The sequence below is a fragment of the Ostrinia nubilalis genome, chromosome 25 (assembly GCF_963855985.1).
Source record: "Ostrinia nubilalis chromosome 25, ilOstNubi1.1, whole genome shotgun sequence".
Taxonomy (NCBI): Eukaryota; Metazoa; Arthropoda; class Insecta; order Lepidoptera; family Crambidae; genus Ostrinia; species Ostrinia nubilalis.
Window position 1 is genome coordinate 4176699 of NC_087112.1, and position 18641 is coordinate 4195339.

General features: G+C 34.8%; 2 protein-coding genes across 5 annotated transcripts in view; one reads left to right on the forward strand and one right to left on the reverse strand.

The window, feature by feature from the left end:
* Nucleotides 1-18641, reverse strand: part of LOC135084268 (uncharacterized) — a 144520-nt gene that overhangs the window by 85317 nt on the left and 40562 nt on the right. The window lies entirely within an intron of this gene.
* LOC135084204 (uncharacterized) lies at nt 1335-2615 on the forward strand. The gene is made up of 2 exons (XM_063978940.1): nt 1335-2190; nt 2561-2615. The coding sequence occupies exons 1-2, from the start codon at nt 1348-1350 to the stop codon at nt 2576-2578; spliced, it is 861 nt and encodes a 286-aa protein (XP_063835010.1). The 5' UTR covers nt 1335-1347; the 3' UTR covers nt 2579-2615.

Here is an 18641-nt window from a genome sequence, read left to right on the forward strand (position 1 = left end):
CCACTTTATTCCAGCCAAACTCGAGTATATTTCCACTTACACACTTACACTTCAATTACTCAATATTTAACTCACAATAATTATTATAACAGCTATCGGACATAGATTCGTCAAGTGGTCTGAGTTCTATCGAAGCTAACAGAGTAATGATTCTGAGTGAGCTCTAGGCCTACAACAAGCCTCTCTATCCCCTCCACATTACCACTTCCTTGCCAAACAAGATTGAAGTTTTTAACAGTGTTGCCACTTTTTAACTTTAAAATATATACTAAAATCGTAACATTTTTTTAAATTCACTAAAATAATAACAATATATTCTAAAAATCATGACATTCGGCCATCCGATATTGTGCTGTCTCCCGACGCACACTTATTTAAGAAAAATGAAAATAACTAAACATAGTGGATCCGATTAAATAATTGAAATAAATACTGGTACATTAATTCCTTAGTGGTATAAAAAATTATACATAGTTAAATCTCATGAACTTAATTATGTAAATTGTAATTTAGTACACATTTTGATAATGTTAAATCATGACATTCGCTTAGGTACATTTATTAGATTAGCTACTGATTAAGTTCATTATACATTTTCTAAATCAATAGAGCGTAAATAAATATATTATTATCAATATACATTAATTCAATCAATAGAGTGTCAACATAATATTATATCAATACAAACAATATTTCATAAATCAATAAGATGAAAATATAATATTGTAGGTACACATTAATCAGAGTAATAAATTAACTTTATGAATGAACAGAGCGTCCTGCGTCCCCACATCATTGCCCAATACAATCAACAATAGAAAACAATAGTTATACTGTTCCTTGTATGTGTCGGCGGCTGAGCCCGCCAGTTTTATTTTAGTCGCAATTACACCTTTAAAGAAATCACATGTTTTACTGTTCCAACCTTCTGACGTACGTTTTGTGGACTTAACTTATAAAGTGGACATTACTTATAAGTGGACAACAACAATAATATACCTGAACATAACGTATATTAATATAATTACGTACATCGGGTATTAATAACGTACATTGGTGACCATGATTTAAACGATACTTTTGATTCTTTTACTAATTCTAGTAGTAGTAATAACTACGGTAGTAAGAATACTAGTACTAATAACGCAGACACTTCTAGCAAAGATTTAATTCCAAAAACAACGCGAAGTGGCCGCGTTATCAATAAACCGGTGCGTTTTGACTTGTAAGTTTTTTTTCTTTCTAAGTAGGTAGAGCAGCTCATCGTTACTTACGAGGCCCAGAACCAGATCACAAAATCGAGAGAATAAAATCAAAGAAGAATCTTCCAAAATCACGGAGCACAAAATGGCGGTGTGCGGCGACATAAAATCATTCGCCGGTGAAAAATGGGACGTCTTCGCGGAACAACTGGACTGTTTCATGATAGTCAATGACATTCCAAACGAAAAGAAAGTGCCACTGTTAATAACAAAATTAGCACCGGAAGTATTTGAAATCCTGCAGTGTCTATGTAGCCCTGTCAAACCAAACAAACTATCATATGAAGAACTATGTTCAAAGTTGAAAGAAAAGTATGGAAAACCACTATCTACGGCTGTTGAAAGGGCTGAATTTAGGCGACGTAACCAGTTACCTAATGAAAAAATACAGGACTATGTACTGAATCTGAAAAGATTGGCTATAAAGTGCAACTTCAAAGACACAGATGATCAAATCAAGGAAAAATTCATGGATGGCGTTACATCAAAGGTTATTAAATACGAATTAATGAAAAATGCAGACAACAGGTCACTAGAAAGCTGTATCGAATGTGCTAGAAATATAGAAGCAGCCCTGATGCTCAGTGACCCTTCACCTGAAACCTCAGAAGTATTTTACAATAAACAAAAGGATTACCAAAGGACAAAACAACAAACAACAACCAAGGGACAGAAAAGTTACAGACCAAAGAACCAGCAGTGTTATTGTTGTGGTAAAAATAACCACTTGAAAGCGGAGTGTTCTCTAAGAAATAAATATTGTTCGGAATGTGGTCAACAAGGACACATATTCAGAATGTGTGAAAGAAAGCAACGAAAAACCAACATTTTGGAACTGGAGACTTCAAAGCCTATAGAAGAAAATGAGGAGGCAATTGATTCTATTAAAAATCTATATGAAGAATATGAGACATATACTTTTAATAGTGTAAGTAAAATACCACCACACTTTATAACCTTAAATGTGAATAGTCAAAATATACCATTCCAACTTGACACAGGTTCTGATGTTACTGTCATTCCATTATGTGATAAAAACAAATTCTTACCAGACTATGCATTACAAAGTTGTAAAATATTGTTTAAAAATTTTGATCAAAGTGTGTCACAACCATTAGGATTAATTTCAAATATACCTGTAATGTTTAATCAGGAATGTAAACATTTAAATGTATTTGTTGTACAAAACAATTGTCCTCGAATCATAGGTCGTGATTGGTTGCAACAATTAAAATTGTGGCCTCCTAAAATAAACAATGACCTTTATTTTGGAATTAACAAGGTACAATCTGTTTCAGACGCACAACAAATCATAAAGAGCCAGTTCGCAGAAGTATTTAGCCCTGGTTGGGGAAATTTTAAGGGTAAAGAAATAAGCCTAAAACTAAAACCTGATTCAAAACCTATATGCCTGCCAGTTCGTCGAGTACCATTTGCTCTTCGGGAAAAAGTAAATAATGAAATTAAAAGGCTCTTGGACCACGATAGAATTGAACCAGTTGAACAAAGTGAATGGGGCACACCAGTGGTTCCTATCCTTAAATCAGACGGATCGGTAAGACTTTGTGGGGATTATAAACTTACAGTTAACAAATGTTTAAAAGTCGATCACTTTCCTTTACCTCATATAGAAGATATATTGAATTCTTTAAAACACGGGGAATATTACTGCGAACTAGATCTCAAAGAAGCGTATTTACAGGCACGTCTTAGTCCTGACAGCCAAAACTGCACAACTATTGTAACAGAGGTAGGAAAATATAAATATAAATATTCACCATATGGTGTAAGCACAGGGCCAGGATCATTTCAACGACTGATGACAAATAAGTTGCTTAATATACCAAACACTGTTGTATTCATTGATAATATCTATATAAAAGGAAAAAATTTACAACAAACATATGATACACTATGTGCAGTATTGACAAAATTACAAGAGTGTGAATTCAAACTTAAAATTGATAAATGTAAATTAAACAAATAATATAGAAGTTTTTGGTTATAATGTAAACAAAAATGGAATCAGCATAATTAAGTCAAATGTTTAACCTTTGATTAACGCAAAACCACCAACTAGTTTAACCATGCTGAAATCATTTTTGGGAAAAATTAACTATTATAATCGTTTTTTAAAGGACATGGCTACTGTAATAGCACCTTTATATGATTGTATGTACTAAGAAAAATAAATTTATTTGGAGTTCAGAATGTGAAAATGCATTTAATAACATAAAAAAAAGACTGGCTAATGCCAATAATTTACGACATTATGACCCAAAGTTGCCCATAATATTAACTTGTGATGCATCAGATATTGGTTTGGGTGCGGTGTTGTCAAGTAGAGATGTTGATGGTATTGTCAAACCCATTGCATTCGCTAGTAAAAAATTAAATGATGTAGAACAAAGATATTCTACCATTGATAAAGAGGCTATGGCTATCATTTTTGATATAACAAAATTTTATAATTATATTTACGGTCGACAGTTTGAACTTGAAACAGATAATGCTGCTCTAACACGAATATTAGGACCTACCAAAGGAATACCAAAAATGGCAGCCAAGCGGTTGCAACATTACGCTATTTTTATGTCAGCATTTAACTATAAAGTACGTCACATTAAATCCACTGAGAACCCAGCTGATTATCTATCACGCACGGCAACCAAAACAGAAAATATAAAACATGTTAATTCATTATGTGTAGATGAAGTATTAAGTTATGAATGTTATGTAAATGATTCCAAAATCGGCACTATAAACTGGAAAATGATACAACAAGAAATTAACAAAGATTTAAGTCTAACTAAGTTGGTTAGGTATATGGCAGATGGGTGGCCAGTCAAGAAAATGATCCCAAACGAGCTTTTACCATTTTACAATAGAAAGGAAGAACTTTCACTTGATAGAGGATATGTATTTTGGGGCTACCGCATTATAATCCCATGCACACTTAGAAAACATGTCTTAAAATATTTGCATAAAAGCCATTTTGGAATCATACGTATGAAAGAAATCGCCCGCTCATATTTCTGGTGGCCTAGTCTAGATGCAGAGATAGAAAATATTACTAAAAACTGCCTTGTTTGTCTGCAAAATAGTAAAACACCCTCAAAAATTCAGAAACCATGGCCTCTGCCCCCCTCCTCTTGGTATAGAATTCATGCCGACTTTCTGGGCCCATTTTATAACAAAATGTATTTGGTTGTGGTCGACAGTTACTCAAAATGGCCAGAAGCTTTTGAAATGGCAAATATTACATCAACGCGCACTATAGAGATATTCAAGTCGCTATTTTCAAGATTTGGGTTACCAGTACATTTAGTTACAGATAATGGAAGAACCTTTACTAGTAATGAGTTTCAGGAATTTTGTAAAGAGAATCAAATCAGGCACACATTTACACCACCTTACCATCCAGCCACAAATGGCGCAACCACTACGTTATTCGGTCCGCTAATATAGCGAATATCGGTAGTAAACTCGCTAATATATGAAAGATGTCTAACTCGTCTCGGACTTTCCTTATCATTATTATTGAGTTTAGAAAACGCATATACTAGTGGTTTATGGTCAGTGAATATTGTTAGGACGCGACCTTCCAACAAATTCTTAAAATATTTGATGGCCATATAAACAGCTAACAATTCCCTATCATAAGTTGAATATTTTATTTCAGTTTGAGACAACTTCTTTGAAAAATAACCAAGTGGTTGCCACACATTGTTTACCTTTTGCTGTAAAACCGCGCCGACGCATGTGTTTGAAGCGTCGGTCATAAGCGATAACTCCGCATCGGGTAACGGGTAATGAAGTGTAGCGGCGCTTTGTAAGCTCTCCTTACACTTTTTAAATGCCTCGTTGGCTTTGTCGTTCCATGTAAGCTCTCTAGAAGCGACTTCCTAGGTACAGGTTCGCTGCTCGACGTGGAAGAAGAAGAAGGACTCCTTCTCCGCTTAGACTTATTTACTCGTCCACGCCGCTTCGGAAGCAAACCAGGCGGCGTTCCCCGTGGTGTACCGTGTTCGTCATCAGAAGTCATTTGTTTCTGTAATTTATAATAATTCACCGAAATAAACCGTTCCAGACTGTATGTAAAATGGCATGATCAATCTAAAACTATTTTATTATTGTATGTAGCTTTTCTATGAAATAAAATCTTGAAAATATTGGTATTTCATTTGATCTAGTAAAATAGCCTATTTAATTAACAAACATTATAGCTTTATCCAGTAAGCAAACCTAGCTTACTCAAAATATCCGACAAATGTATGCAGGTCACTCATAAATCCAGCGGGAAACCTACCCACTCATAAATCCAGCGGGAAACATACCCACTCATAAATCCAGCGGGAAACATACCCACTCAAAAAATCCAGCGGGAAACATACCCACTCAAAAATCCAGTGACCAAACATACACTGCCCCCTAACTAGTCCAGTGAACATACATAGCCCACTCAATCTAGCAATAATTTCAATTGATATCAGTATACTAAACCTAAGCATACGTAGACCATTCAAATAAAAAAAAAACACTTTATACTTTGTTATTCAATTGTAAATCATTGGTAATTCAAACTTTGTGGAAAGTTAATCTATATTTTACGGAGAGAACAAAATTTGTCAGCATCTAAACGCGTAAATCAAACCATTAAATCAATTTCATTACCAAGTTAATTTAAAATTGCCACCATGCAGTAGAAATTACTTTAAAAAAAAATGGGTACTTTCGTCGTAAGCTTAAAGCAAAAGGAATCTGGACCATAAGTATTATGTGTCCGATACCCTGGCCGTTTGAGCAATTTCATTTTTGCACAACTAAAGAATATCCTTAGCAAAGTGAATAACACAGTAATTACTGTTAATTTACTTTGAAAATTGGCCAAATGTTATAATAATAATAATAAAAAAAAATTGATCAGATAGTTTCATAATTTTCAAACGTAGAAAAAAAAGAAATTAGCGTTACATACCTTTTGTTCTGTTCTTATCCCGCTTCTGAGATAAAAAGAAACCACTTTATTCCAGCCAAACTCGAGTATATTTCCACTTACACACTTACACTTCAATTACTCAATATTTAACTCACAATAATTATTATAACAGCTATCGGACATAGATTCGTCAAGTGGTCTGAGTTCTATCGAAGCTAGCAGAGTAATGATTCTGAGTGAGCTCTAGGCCTACAACAAGCCTCTCTATCCCCTCCACATTACCACTTCCTTGCCAAACAAGATTGAAGTTTTTAACAGTGTTGCCACTTTTTAACTTTAAAATATATACTAAAATCGTAACATTTTTTTAAATTCACTAAAATAATAACAATATATTCTAAAAATCATGACATACCAAAGCGACTGAATAAAGTAAAAAACTTAAAATAAACATGATGAGGTCACTTGCTCAGAATTTTGGGTTGGGCTGAAATCTTTTATGATTTCGCATCACGTAGTATTTGCCGATGTACAGTCAAAAACATAAATAGCATTAAGAATTTTTGTGTGTCAAAAATATGGTAAAATAGGTATTTCTGATGTAATTTTAAATTAATTAATTAAAAAAATTGGCCAAAAAGCTACTACATTACCCGTAGATCACATATTTCTATGTACATATTAGAGATTTTCACGAGCCTTGAATTCGCGGAAAAAGTTTTTTAAAAAAAATTGGCTAGGCAATTTTTTTGTGCTCTTTTTAGTGCCCCCCAAGACGTGACACCTAAAGAAATTGCTTAATTTGCCTATGGGTTAATGTGACACTGTCCATTTACAAAATATGTCTTTTTCTGTAAACATACAAAAGTAAATAGAAACATTGTCCGAAGCAAACTGAACAATAACAACTACCTACAACATTTAGATGCGCGCACGCAAAAGATCGTTAACCTTAAAACGTATCTTTATTGTTACTTTCCTTGTCGTGCGTTTGACAACTTTGACGATAGCCGCCATGTTGTTTTGTTTACAATGTTATTGTAAAAGCGATAATTTGTGTGTAAATGTGTTAAATTGTCCTAGAAAAGGTAAGACAAGACTCCAAAAGAATTTTCCTTGATTTTGTGTGTCCTATTTATAAGTAGGTAAATATAAATGTTTTTTATTGGTTTTAATAGAAACCACGCAAAAACTGCTAAGTGGCTATTATGTCAATAATGATTAATTATCGATTGTGTTGATTTTTCTGTCTGTAGAGTAAAAAACTAATGTGATTAATTTGCACATGCTTTTTTATGACGAATCAACCTTGTGGCAAATTGACAATCACTTAGGATACATCCATAGTTATCTAAAAAACACATCAGTAAACTAGTCATTCATTATTTTATAGAAGAGTTAGTAAAAAGACAAACCACACATATTTTTTTTACCGAATAAACTTACCTACTTGAATAAAGTTACTGCAGACGGGCGGGGCAGGGCTGAGTTGCACCACCTAACATTGACCGTACTTTAACGATAACCGGTGCTTTTTGTATGGAGTTTGACAGATTTTTGACGTTTGTTAAAGTCAAAGTAAGATGGTGCAACCCAGCCTAAATAATTTACTGTTAACGCAGCGATAACTTTCGCAGAATAAGGCTATAAAGGCGGACTAAAATCTAGGTCTTATTGAACTTACGCCTAAGTGCAAGTCAATGGAAAGCGGAACTGACAACAATACGGCAAAGTTTGCACAACGCGGTCAAAACGGGTATTTGACGAGATATATTGGCATTGTTAGATTTACCATTTATTTTATCTGCAGAAACAAATAATAACAGTCAAAATACATTTTTGTAGCAAAATAACCTTTATTTCAAAGATATAAGACACCATTGTGTTCATCTTGATGTGCTGTAGTTTGAACATAAAAGTTAACATTATAAAGCACCCTATGTAACTACAATAGGTGTGGTTTTGCAACGAAAATGAATGTATGACATGCCGTCGACTGTACAGCGATAACCAGAAAATACTAAAATCTAAACCCTATAGCCTGTACCTACAGTTGAGTTTCTTGACCTTTTCAAAGTCGCACACTTTCAAAATCACAACAATCTAGAACGTACTTTTTCCAAATTTGAAAACAATCGTTCCAAATTTAAAAGCCAGTCTTCAAATTTGAAATTGACACACGTCAATTTATGAACAAAACTTTTTTGAAGAATAAAATTGACGCTCTGACACACTGGCCAGCATGGGAGTAAGCCAAATCCTCCATTAGCCCTCTGGTATTAAGAGGGTCGTGCTCCTGCAGTGGAGAGACTAAATGACGATAATGATATTGAAAAATCATCTTTAAAGACACGGGACTATTCCCACCGCTGCAACTCCTGTGTAGCCAGGATCTACAGCAGTGGTTCTTAACCGGTGGTCCGCGGACCACTGGTGGTCCCTGGAGGCATTCCAAGTGGTCCACGAAGACATCGTAATAAACAAGTGACGTGACGTGATGAGTCGAGTCAATACAACGCAAACGGCGCACAGTGGGCAAAAAATCGATCTCCCCTTTCATAGGATTTTGAAAAAAAAATTTGTCCCTGACAAGACAGAAATTTGGTAAAATGGTCCCTCGTGACTTAAAGGTTAAGAACCACTGATCCACAGCTTGACCGCCAATAAAAACCCAACCAGTGAAGGTCCCGCGGCAAATTAAACTGTCAACGAAATTAATCGGAAGAACATAGGAGGAGTTAGAAGTTAAGGTTCGTCTTTAAAGACAATAAATACTCATTAACTGTACCAATTAAGCCAGGTGACAAGAAATAGAGTCAAACAACCATTATTTAGTAACAGATGTCAACAGGTGCTGAGAATGGATGATGAGTCTTTAACAATGCTAACACGAACTGTTACTGTTATCAGTTGGTTTAATCGTGGGTAAGTAGCATATTATTTATTTCACAGTAATATAATATCAGTCACTTATTATCCACTTTATAAAATTGATACTTGTTATGAGCTTTTAAATAAATACCTAATCAGAAGCACACAATAAAAACAGCGTAAAAACAACCGTCACTTTTTCAGGGCTTAGTGACTACTAAGCCCTCGTACTAAATCATCGTGCGAATCGACTGATTGATTCGCACGATGATCGCCCGGATGTATTAAAACGACTACTAAGCCTTAAACTTAAACTTAAATTGCCACTTTAACACGCTTCAATATACTTTGACAAAACCAATTCCTCAATGTATTGTTAAACTGATGACTTCCTTAATCTCAAGAAAGTAAAATGGTTACTGCGTTTTTAGGACTAAAATAATACGGAATTTTTTGGGAAGCTAATTTTGAAACGAGGAAAGCCCACTGCTGGGATTTTCAAAGACTGAAAATAATTTAAATAAAACAGGAAACACGTAATAAAACGACCTCAAATTTATTTAAAACTCAAACCGTGTGACCATATAGCGGTCAACGATCGGAAATTACGATCACGTCCTATTAACCTATACCGATTCGGCAGCACGATACTGCAATGGATTTATATAATAGCAATGTTTGGAACTGTAATACATAAATTGTGTGGTACACTGAAAGCTAGAAGATAGCGATAAAAATAAAGACTTTGATCCGGCCGGCATCTAGAAAATTCCATTCAAAGCTTAAGAAAATGTATAGGCCTTTTCTAGAACGATCTAGAGAATTCTGATTCGATGCTAAGGAAAAATTATTTATTTATTCGTACTAAATTGAGGTTTGAATACATAAAATATGACTCTATTAAAAAAATCATTTCTGTAAAGTTCTTCAGCTAAGCTGAACATCCAAAAACTTTACATTTTAATTATGAAATACGTTTTAAAGAGTATTTTAAGGGTCTTATTAACATGGAAAAAACTGTCGTTTTCTTATTGGACAATGAGATTGATTCAAGCTCAAGCTTGCAATGTTTTAAACAATTACCTAACACTATTTTGTGTATCACCTGGGAATCAAACTCAGAACCTCGTAATAGAGATCTACATTCTAACAACTAGACCACGGAGGCGTACATTCTTGTTAATTGACACTAACTCAAAACAACAATATTTGCAATTTACGTAGAGTCGATAACTCGATCGTTATAATTACAATTTAATGAATATGTATGAATGCAATAAAGTAGTTCAAGTAAGTAATAAATTGCAATTTATTTACTCTGAAATCATACTTACTTGAAACAGCCATCACTCATTAGGCTGCTGCCATTTACAAATATAAAACTACTAATTAGATCAATTATTCGTTTTCAGCAAACAAATGCTTAAGGATTTGCCACACTGCTGCACTGGATGCGGTCTGCGATCAAGCCAAAGTTAGCACATTATGCGGGCTACATTCACTTTGACTTGACCGCAGACCGCAAGCAGTATGACAAATTGACAGATCACAGAAACTAAAGGGAGATTTGAAAAGGGGGCGGGGCCGGTGTCGCAGCAATATGCCCAAAAACAGAACACATTGCTCGTGGTAGCAACGATGACAGCAGCGACGTCATAATGTAAACAGTTTACATTGCTTGCGTATTCCTAAAGATTATTCGAACGTTAAGTACTGATACCGCAGTGGATAATGAGCACATAATATTTTGATTACTTTGTGTGTGTGAATTTTTAATGCGACACTGAGTTTCGAACTCAGCGCATTAGTTGGCATAATAATATCTCTGTAATATCTCTATGGACAAATACTTTAATCGCACGCACCTGATTTAAATAAACTAATTTTGCAATTATCGTATAGCTTCTTGTGTGCCACTAGCATCACAGACACACAAATACCGGAATAATATACTTAACGAGTACTTCCAAACCAAATTCATTAGGCCGTTCTTCAATTAGTGTCACATGTAATCAGTCAGTTACGTCAATATTTTTCTAACACTTCTAACATGAGGTAGTTACTTTTAATTTTGCTTGTTTTGTTGATAAAAAGTATAAAAACCTGTTTGATGAACCGACGACCTAAAGAAGATATCTAATGTAAAAAGCTTAACCTCTCAACTGGAGAAAAGTCAGTCTTAAAACCGCTCTCCTATTACCTATTTATCTTCAGTCTAGAAATAATATCTATTCATGAGGAAAGTCTCTGATTGAGTTATTTTAGATAGCATCATCATTCACCGTCAGGTGTGATTAAAATCAACGCGGTCTCAGTATAAAATCGTATTATACAGCTGAAGAATTTGTTAGTTTGCTAGGACGTGCTAATCTCAAGAACTACTGGTCCGATTAGAAATATATTTTTCTGTTGGATAGCCCATTTATCGAGAAGGCTTTAGGCTATACTCGTATAACATCACCCTAAAGCCAATAATTCAAATTCAAATTCAAATTCAAAATATTTATTTAAAGCAAAATACATATTGCGTTGAACAAGTTACAAAAATACAAACAAGTTGTAAAAATAGGGGCGGAGCAGTAAAGAAAAATGTTGCAAAAACGGGAAATATTATTCAAACTTTTTTCACGCGTACGAAGTCGCTTGCACAGCTAGTATGATATATTATAAACATTTAACGGAATATATAAAACAGTGTTTTATGCTTGTGATTTATTTCAAAATAAGCTAATTTAAAATCCATATCAAACTCCTACTCCATGCTTTTAGGTCGCTAACTGTTAGATGTCCTTACTGGAGCCGCCTACTTGATGTTATCGAGCTACCTTCGTACGGCTCGGTTTGGTCTGACAATATTAAAGATTGTTGATAAAGTATTATCCCTAGTTATATGTTTAATATGCAACATGTTGCCGTATAAGGTAAACGTCAAATGAAAACAGATGTAAGTAGCAACCGTTTTGATTTTAAAAATATTCATGAATTACTATAATGATTTTCTTAACAATCTATTGTTATATTTACTTCTCGTTGATATAGACTATTAAATCATCATTATCATCAGATAATTTACTCGTCTACAGGAATATGTCACTCTCCAATTTATAAAAGACAAATTATGGAGGATTAAGCCTGCCCTCTTTACGCTGGCCAGACCAGGCTAGGGTTGGAGTGACTTGATGTTCGCATGATTGCCCCTTAGTTTTCCTTACGACATGCAATGGAAAAGTGGTTCAATTCTACTCTTCCAAAACCACTCGACTTGGCATCACTGTTAAATGGAATATTTTTCTATTTGCAAGATTGCCAAGTTCTTTAACACACCCCGCAGGCTATAAACTTTAAGTCGGCCGATAGTTTGGTCGGGCTTTTAATCAGTATGTTCCTTAGAATTGCGCACATTACACCAATTTGTTATCAGCCGATTCCTCATACAAATTCTAAACCGATCCAACTATCAGCCGACTAAAAGTCTTTATACGTATCTAAGTTAGAGGACAGTTATTTTCACATCGTAAAAGATTAAAGACCACACAAAACTACATAAAATCCCGGATCCATTGTATTTTATTATAACTTTACTAACACAGTATTCTCAGTCTGGGAGAGTATTATCTAGGTCAACAACTCATAAAACATTATCAGTCCACTTTATAACGATTAAGTACATAATATCAAGTTTGTCTGTCTGTCGCCGGTTTGAGCAATACGTTATGCAACTTAATATCGACTGGGTGTCAGTAACGTAATACTGTGAGTACGTATTATAATGATATAATAATGTAAATGCAGGCAAATTGAATTAGATTCATGTTATATGACGTTTTTGTCATCAACTGGAACCAATTTTTCAATCTGGTTTGAGAAATGCAAAATCAGAAAAATAGACCGAAAATATTAGAGGTACAAAAAATTACTCATAACTTTTGAGAAAGAATAGGTCTAAGATCCAGCAGTTGTACATTTGGGAAGATTTTGTGCAGCAGTGTACTAAGATGAGCTGATGATGATGAAGCTTCACATTCTGAACTAATCCTTGACATATCTCCGAAAGAACCTTTTAACTTCGAACTTCTCTTATGTTCTTCTGATTAATTTCGTTGCGGGTCCAATGACAGTTAACTTTCCCCGGGACAAACTTGATCTTCACTGGTTGAGTTTTATTGGCGGTCAAGCTGTAGATCCTGGCTACACAGGAATTGCAGTGGGAACGAGAGGCGGGAATAGTCCCGCAACGCAATTGATCAGAAGGACATAGGAGAACTTTGAAGTTTAGGATAAAGCTGTCTAGTTAAAATTAAAACAACACAGAATCCTCTCACTCAGCATATAAATAGCAACATAAGTATAGCAATAAATGTCAACTGAGGCCGATTGGCAAGGCTCTGTCACCGACACCGGCCGGCCTTGAACACCCATTAATTATTCACATTCTAATTCAGAAAGCCAATAAATTAAACCTACAGACTGATATTATAATTAGTTAGTTTAGTCTCCAGTGCTTCATTTATGAGCTAGCCAAATCAAAACCTCTCACTTCTATGGGACTGACTAGCTGTGCCCGCGACTTCGTAGGTACGCGTGAAAATAGTTTGAATAATATTTGCCGTTTTTGCAACATTTTTCTTTACTACTCTGCCCAATAGGGGCGGAGTAGTAATTGACTGTAGGGTGATGTTATATATAGCTCAAAACCTTCCTCGATAAATGGGCTATCCAACACAGAAATAATTTTTCAAATAGGACCTGTAGTTCCTAAGATGAGCGCGTTCATGGAAACAAACAAACAATATTATGTAGTATAGATGTACAAGAGAGATCAAACTACGTCACAATATCTTAAGAAGATTAATCGAAATGGCATGTACCTACCCTACATTAAAACTTAGGTAATATCGATAAGCAGTGTTAAATAAGTAATTCAAGTAACAAACATACAGAGAAAACTTGAACTACATTTTTGGACTTTACTGGTCATAAATAAGACCTTGACACTATTTCTTTTTTTGTGCTTTGAATAGAATGAAACAAATACTAAAATACCATGCAACCAAACTGCAAGGGAATTTATAGAGCTCTTTATGCCTCTACAGGAAAAAGGGTAGTGAATCACTATCATCAGGCAATGGTAGGTCAGCATCCTCTAAGGAGCTACAAAAAAGAGCACAATCTTCTTCTTTCTTCAAGACATTACCAGCTTCTTGAGGTCGTCAGTCCATCGAGCAACTAGATAACAGTGATAACAAACCCTGCAATTAAGGTATTTAGAATTCGCTCAATATACCGCTAGTGTGCGCATGAGTTTTTGCCGCTGTGGGTCATGGGAGCGACCGCGTAACACACTGTCTGTGACAGACTGATCGAGTAGGGTGACAGTGTGTTACATCTTTTATAGGACATAAACAGGACACCTTCTGACGGGTAGTAAGTAATTGAGATCACAGACCTGTGGGTCAAAAATGGCGATTAGAATTACTAGCTTTTTCTCGTGGCTCTCACCTGCAGGATTTTTTTCTGTCACAGAAAAACGTCGCTTTTTTTTAAAACAGGGACAAAAATAAGTATCCTAGATGTCCTTTCCCGGGACCAAATTCAAATTCAATTATACCAAATTCATCAAAATCGGTTCGGTGGTTTAAGCGTGAAAAAGAGATGAGGTCAGTCAGCGAAAGAGAGAGAGAGAGAGAGTGTGTGACATCAGATTATACATTTTTGTTCCAAAAATAACTTCTATTACAACCACATAAGATGTCACATTCCATTGTTTACTAAAAATCAATGCATCAACGTCAAAGTAAACAATGAAAAAATAATCCTAATTTAATACCAAATCGCAGACAATTTTCCCATCAAGTTGGGATGCGCCGGCGCCGTCACGGTGCGACGCTTATGATCATCTATTGTTCTTCGTAAATATAGTGCTGTTACTTATTTCCTTAAGTATACCGATATCGATATTTTTAAACGCCCTTCAGAGCATTCACTTCAGTTCGTGATACTTTTTTCAAAACAGCGTTTACGCAATGCTGGCAACAATAAGCTGACGACCTTGCAACTTTCGATCTACCCTGTTGTTTATTTTAGGTAATGGTAACATTATAAAAAAATGTGTCACAACAAAATAAAAATAATATTATGTACTTAGCAGTATGGAATCTGGTGACATCAGGTAAGACGACATGTGGTGCCCTTTTACTAAACTTCAATAGAAGTAGATAAAGTGACTCATGACAACAAGGTTCTTATACAAAATCTTGTTATTAAATTACAGGTGCTTATTATTATTGCGCTGTACCACCATCCAAGTAATCTAACATTATGATTAAAAATCTGCCATTTTTCAGTTCAGTCTAGCGCAACTCTTTTGGTTAATATCAAATTTCATTATCAATGATTGCAATTCTAATCGCTCACCTATTTATTAAATTCGAGTAATACCTACTAATTAACTTAAACATTTGACCGGAAAAACTTCCACAAAAGAAAATGTCCTACTTTTAAACAAGAGCAAACCTGTTCTTCTATTATGACGTTTCGTTCTATATCGGCTTCTTTGTTACCATCGCAGCAAAAAGATCGAAAGTGACCAAAGTCACGAACAGTTACAAGGATCTTATTGTACTGACATTGATAGAACTACAGTTTTTGCGTGTTTCATAATACGAATTAGTCTATGGATTTGATGAGATCACGTAGTTTGTTACGTGTTTTATTAATATAGACAATTAATTTGAGGAAGTGTTTTTTTTTCATGCATTGACAAAATTGTTGTCCTTGTTATAATGGGTTTTAGTTTTTGTGACATGTTAATCAATTAATTTTTTATTAAATATTTTCCAACCTGCAGCCTTCGCAAAATACATTCATGGTATGAACATCAGAGCGCTAAGTACTACGCAGTCATATTGTGTTTTACTGTGACTGTTTTTTATTTAGTCAAAAAGAATGTAAGCTAGTTCTAGAGCTTCACTTACTACTTCTTAAGGATTGATTTTGTATTTTAACACAAAACAGAAAGCAATATTTTCAACGATTTTACTAGTCTCACTTTCACACCCACAACGTGCATACAACACGTCATGTTTTGACTTTTGTTAATGGACATGAGTGATTTTAAAAGCACATAAGCAATAAAGAGTTTTAATTTGTACTTTGTGCGTAATTAGTACGTGCTTCTCGCATTTAATGCATTTTTATCGGTGTAGCTATGTTTTATCTCTAATCAGAAGTAGGTACGTTAAATTATTTGTAGCCTAGGAACTTGTACTGGATTTGTCGCGAATAATGACAAATAACTATAGTTAAAACGATAAATTATAGATCTAGAAATTACGGGCTATAAGCTTCGCAGATTTTCATGTTACCCTACTTTACTTACATTCCTGTATAGCTTTGCTTGCAGCAACAATTTTAATGAGAAATTATACTCGTCAAGCCTAACTGGCGCAATCGGAACATCGATAATTTCGATGGCTTATCGATATGATAACATCACTAGCGCTCTCATCACATAATTATGGTGTTTGCAAGTGGACCACCGTTAGACGAACTGATTTTGAATTTTAAAGTTTATTCCTTTTTTGTTTGTATTTTTTATTTCAGAAACTGCTATTACTGAAAACCAGCGCCGTGGCCTTCGTCACCGTGGGCCACGGGTCACGGCATATGCTGAGTGGGGTCCCGTTGCAGTGGGCATCTTGTTGGTGAATGGGTGGCACTGCTCAGTTTACTCTTGTTTTTATTTTTTTTTCTTCTTCTATTATTATGTGCCACTGTCATATCTATGTAATTGCCTGTATTTGTGTGATGTCCATTGTAATAAATGTATCTTTCTTTCTTTCTATTATTGTACTGTTTAGAAGTGGCGCGTCATAAACGTACGTACGTAAAAAATAGTAGAGCCAGGGTCTTATTTTTATAGTCCTAATAACATACTCATACTTACTAAATGCACTAGAACCCAAGAAAGATGTCGTCCAATATTGATGACAATGTTTACCTGAAATAAACAAAAATTTTATTAGACATTTTATTTATTATTAAAATACTAGTTGCAGACCACCGACTTTTAGTTGGCCGATAGCTGGGTCAAGCTGCTAATCAGTATGTGGATGTATGAAAGTGCGCACATTACACCGATTTAGTACCGATTTGGTATCGGCCGATTCTTCATACAAAATTAAAATCGGGTCCAACTATCGGCCGACTAAAAGTCGGTGGTCTGTGCCTAGGCTAAACCATTAAGACCCTCCATATTGAAGTAAAACATTTAATTTTTTATTTATTTGAACACCATGCTATAGCAAATCAATATTGTTTACAGACAGCGTTAAAAACCTACTTTAATACTACGAACGACTAGTGGCACGCGTTCCCAGAACTACTGTGGACTAGTCGACCAGTGCCTTATAAGACTAGTCGTATTAGAACAAGACTAGTAAGTAGTACCTAGGTACTAAAACTAGGTCTTAGGATGCGATGAATCCGGCTGATTTGAGCAAAAACTGAACTGAAAACGATGCGGTTTTCGTAATGAGCGCTAGATTGTAAAAGGTGATTTGTTTTTTAGATCGTAAAGAAAACAAGCCAGCGATGTGTTCTTAATTGACATTTAGGTGTATTTATTGCATATTCAAAGGATTTTAAAACGCAATCAATCTTCAGCATTAAATTGACATACATTCGTATGCTACAGAAATGTTTCAAAGAAAGCCAAAATCATGAACTAGAACCCAAAATCATGAAATGAACTTTTTTTATTATTTACTAATTTGTGTATTACATTTATTAACCTTATTTATTATTTTTATTAACCTATTTATAAAAATAAATAGACATCTTTAAGAGTAGTCGCACACCGTTGATTTTTAGTTGGCCGATAGTTGTGCCCGATTTCAAATTGTATGAAGAATCGGCCAAATCGAATCGGCGTAGTGTGCGCACTCCCATACATGCCCATACTGATCAACTGCCCGACTAAACTATCGGCCGACGAAAAATCAACGGTGTGCGCCTACTCTTAATGTCTTTCTACGTTCCTGGTTTTATAAGAGACCATAATATCTATCGCTATCTTTTAAAACTAAAAAAAGTTTGCTAGTAAGTACCAGTTTCTGATTTCAGTTTTATCATTTTATTACGTTTATTAAGAAGTAACTAATCATTTTATATAACCAATGATTAACACTCAAGTAGGTCATTATAAGCCATAAAGTAATTATGTTATCACAAATTGGCTCATGTACAGTCCAGTCACAAAATAGCTGAAGCCATAAAATAAAATAGAAATTCTACCGGATACGCGTTCCTATGACTTTCTAAATCCTTTTTAGATGCTTGCGAAACTAGTTTGAAGGTACAGTCGGCCTCGATGACGTCATGTACGTTTTGCTAGACAGTTTGGCTACAAGTGATTTGGCATGGAGTATAAATATAATGGTATGTAACTCTACCTGAAGCCTATGTTCAGTAGTGGTTGAAGTTTTGGCTGAAATGACTCTGTGGTTGAGAATTCTAGGTAAAGTATCAAGTTTCTACGAAAAAGATCTTGACCTGAATCTCATATGATA

Coding starts and splice junctions, on each gene's coding strand:
- LOC135084204 (XM_063978940.1), top strand. CDS start 1,348: ATGGCGGTGTGCGGCGACATAAAATCATTCGCCGGTGAAAAATGGGAC.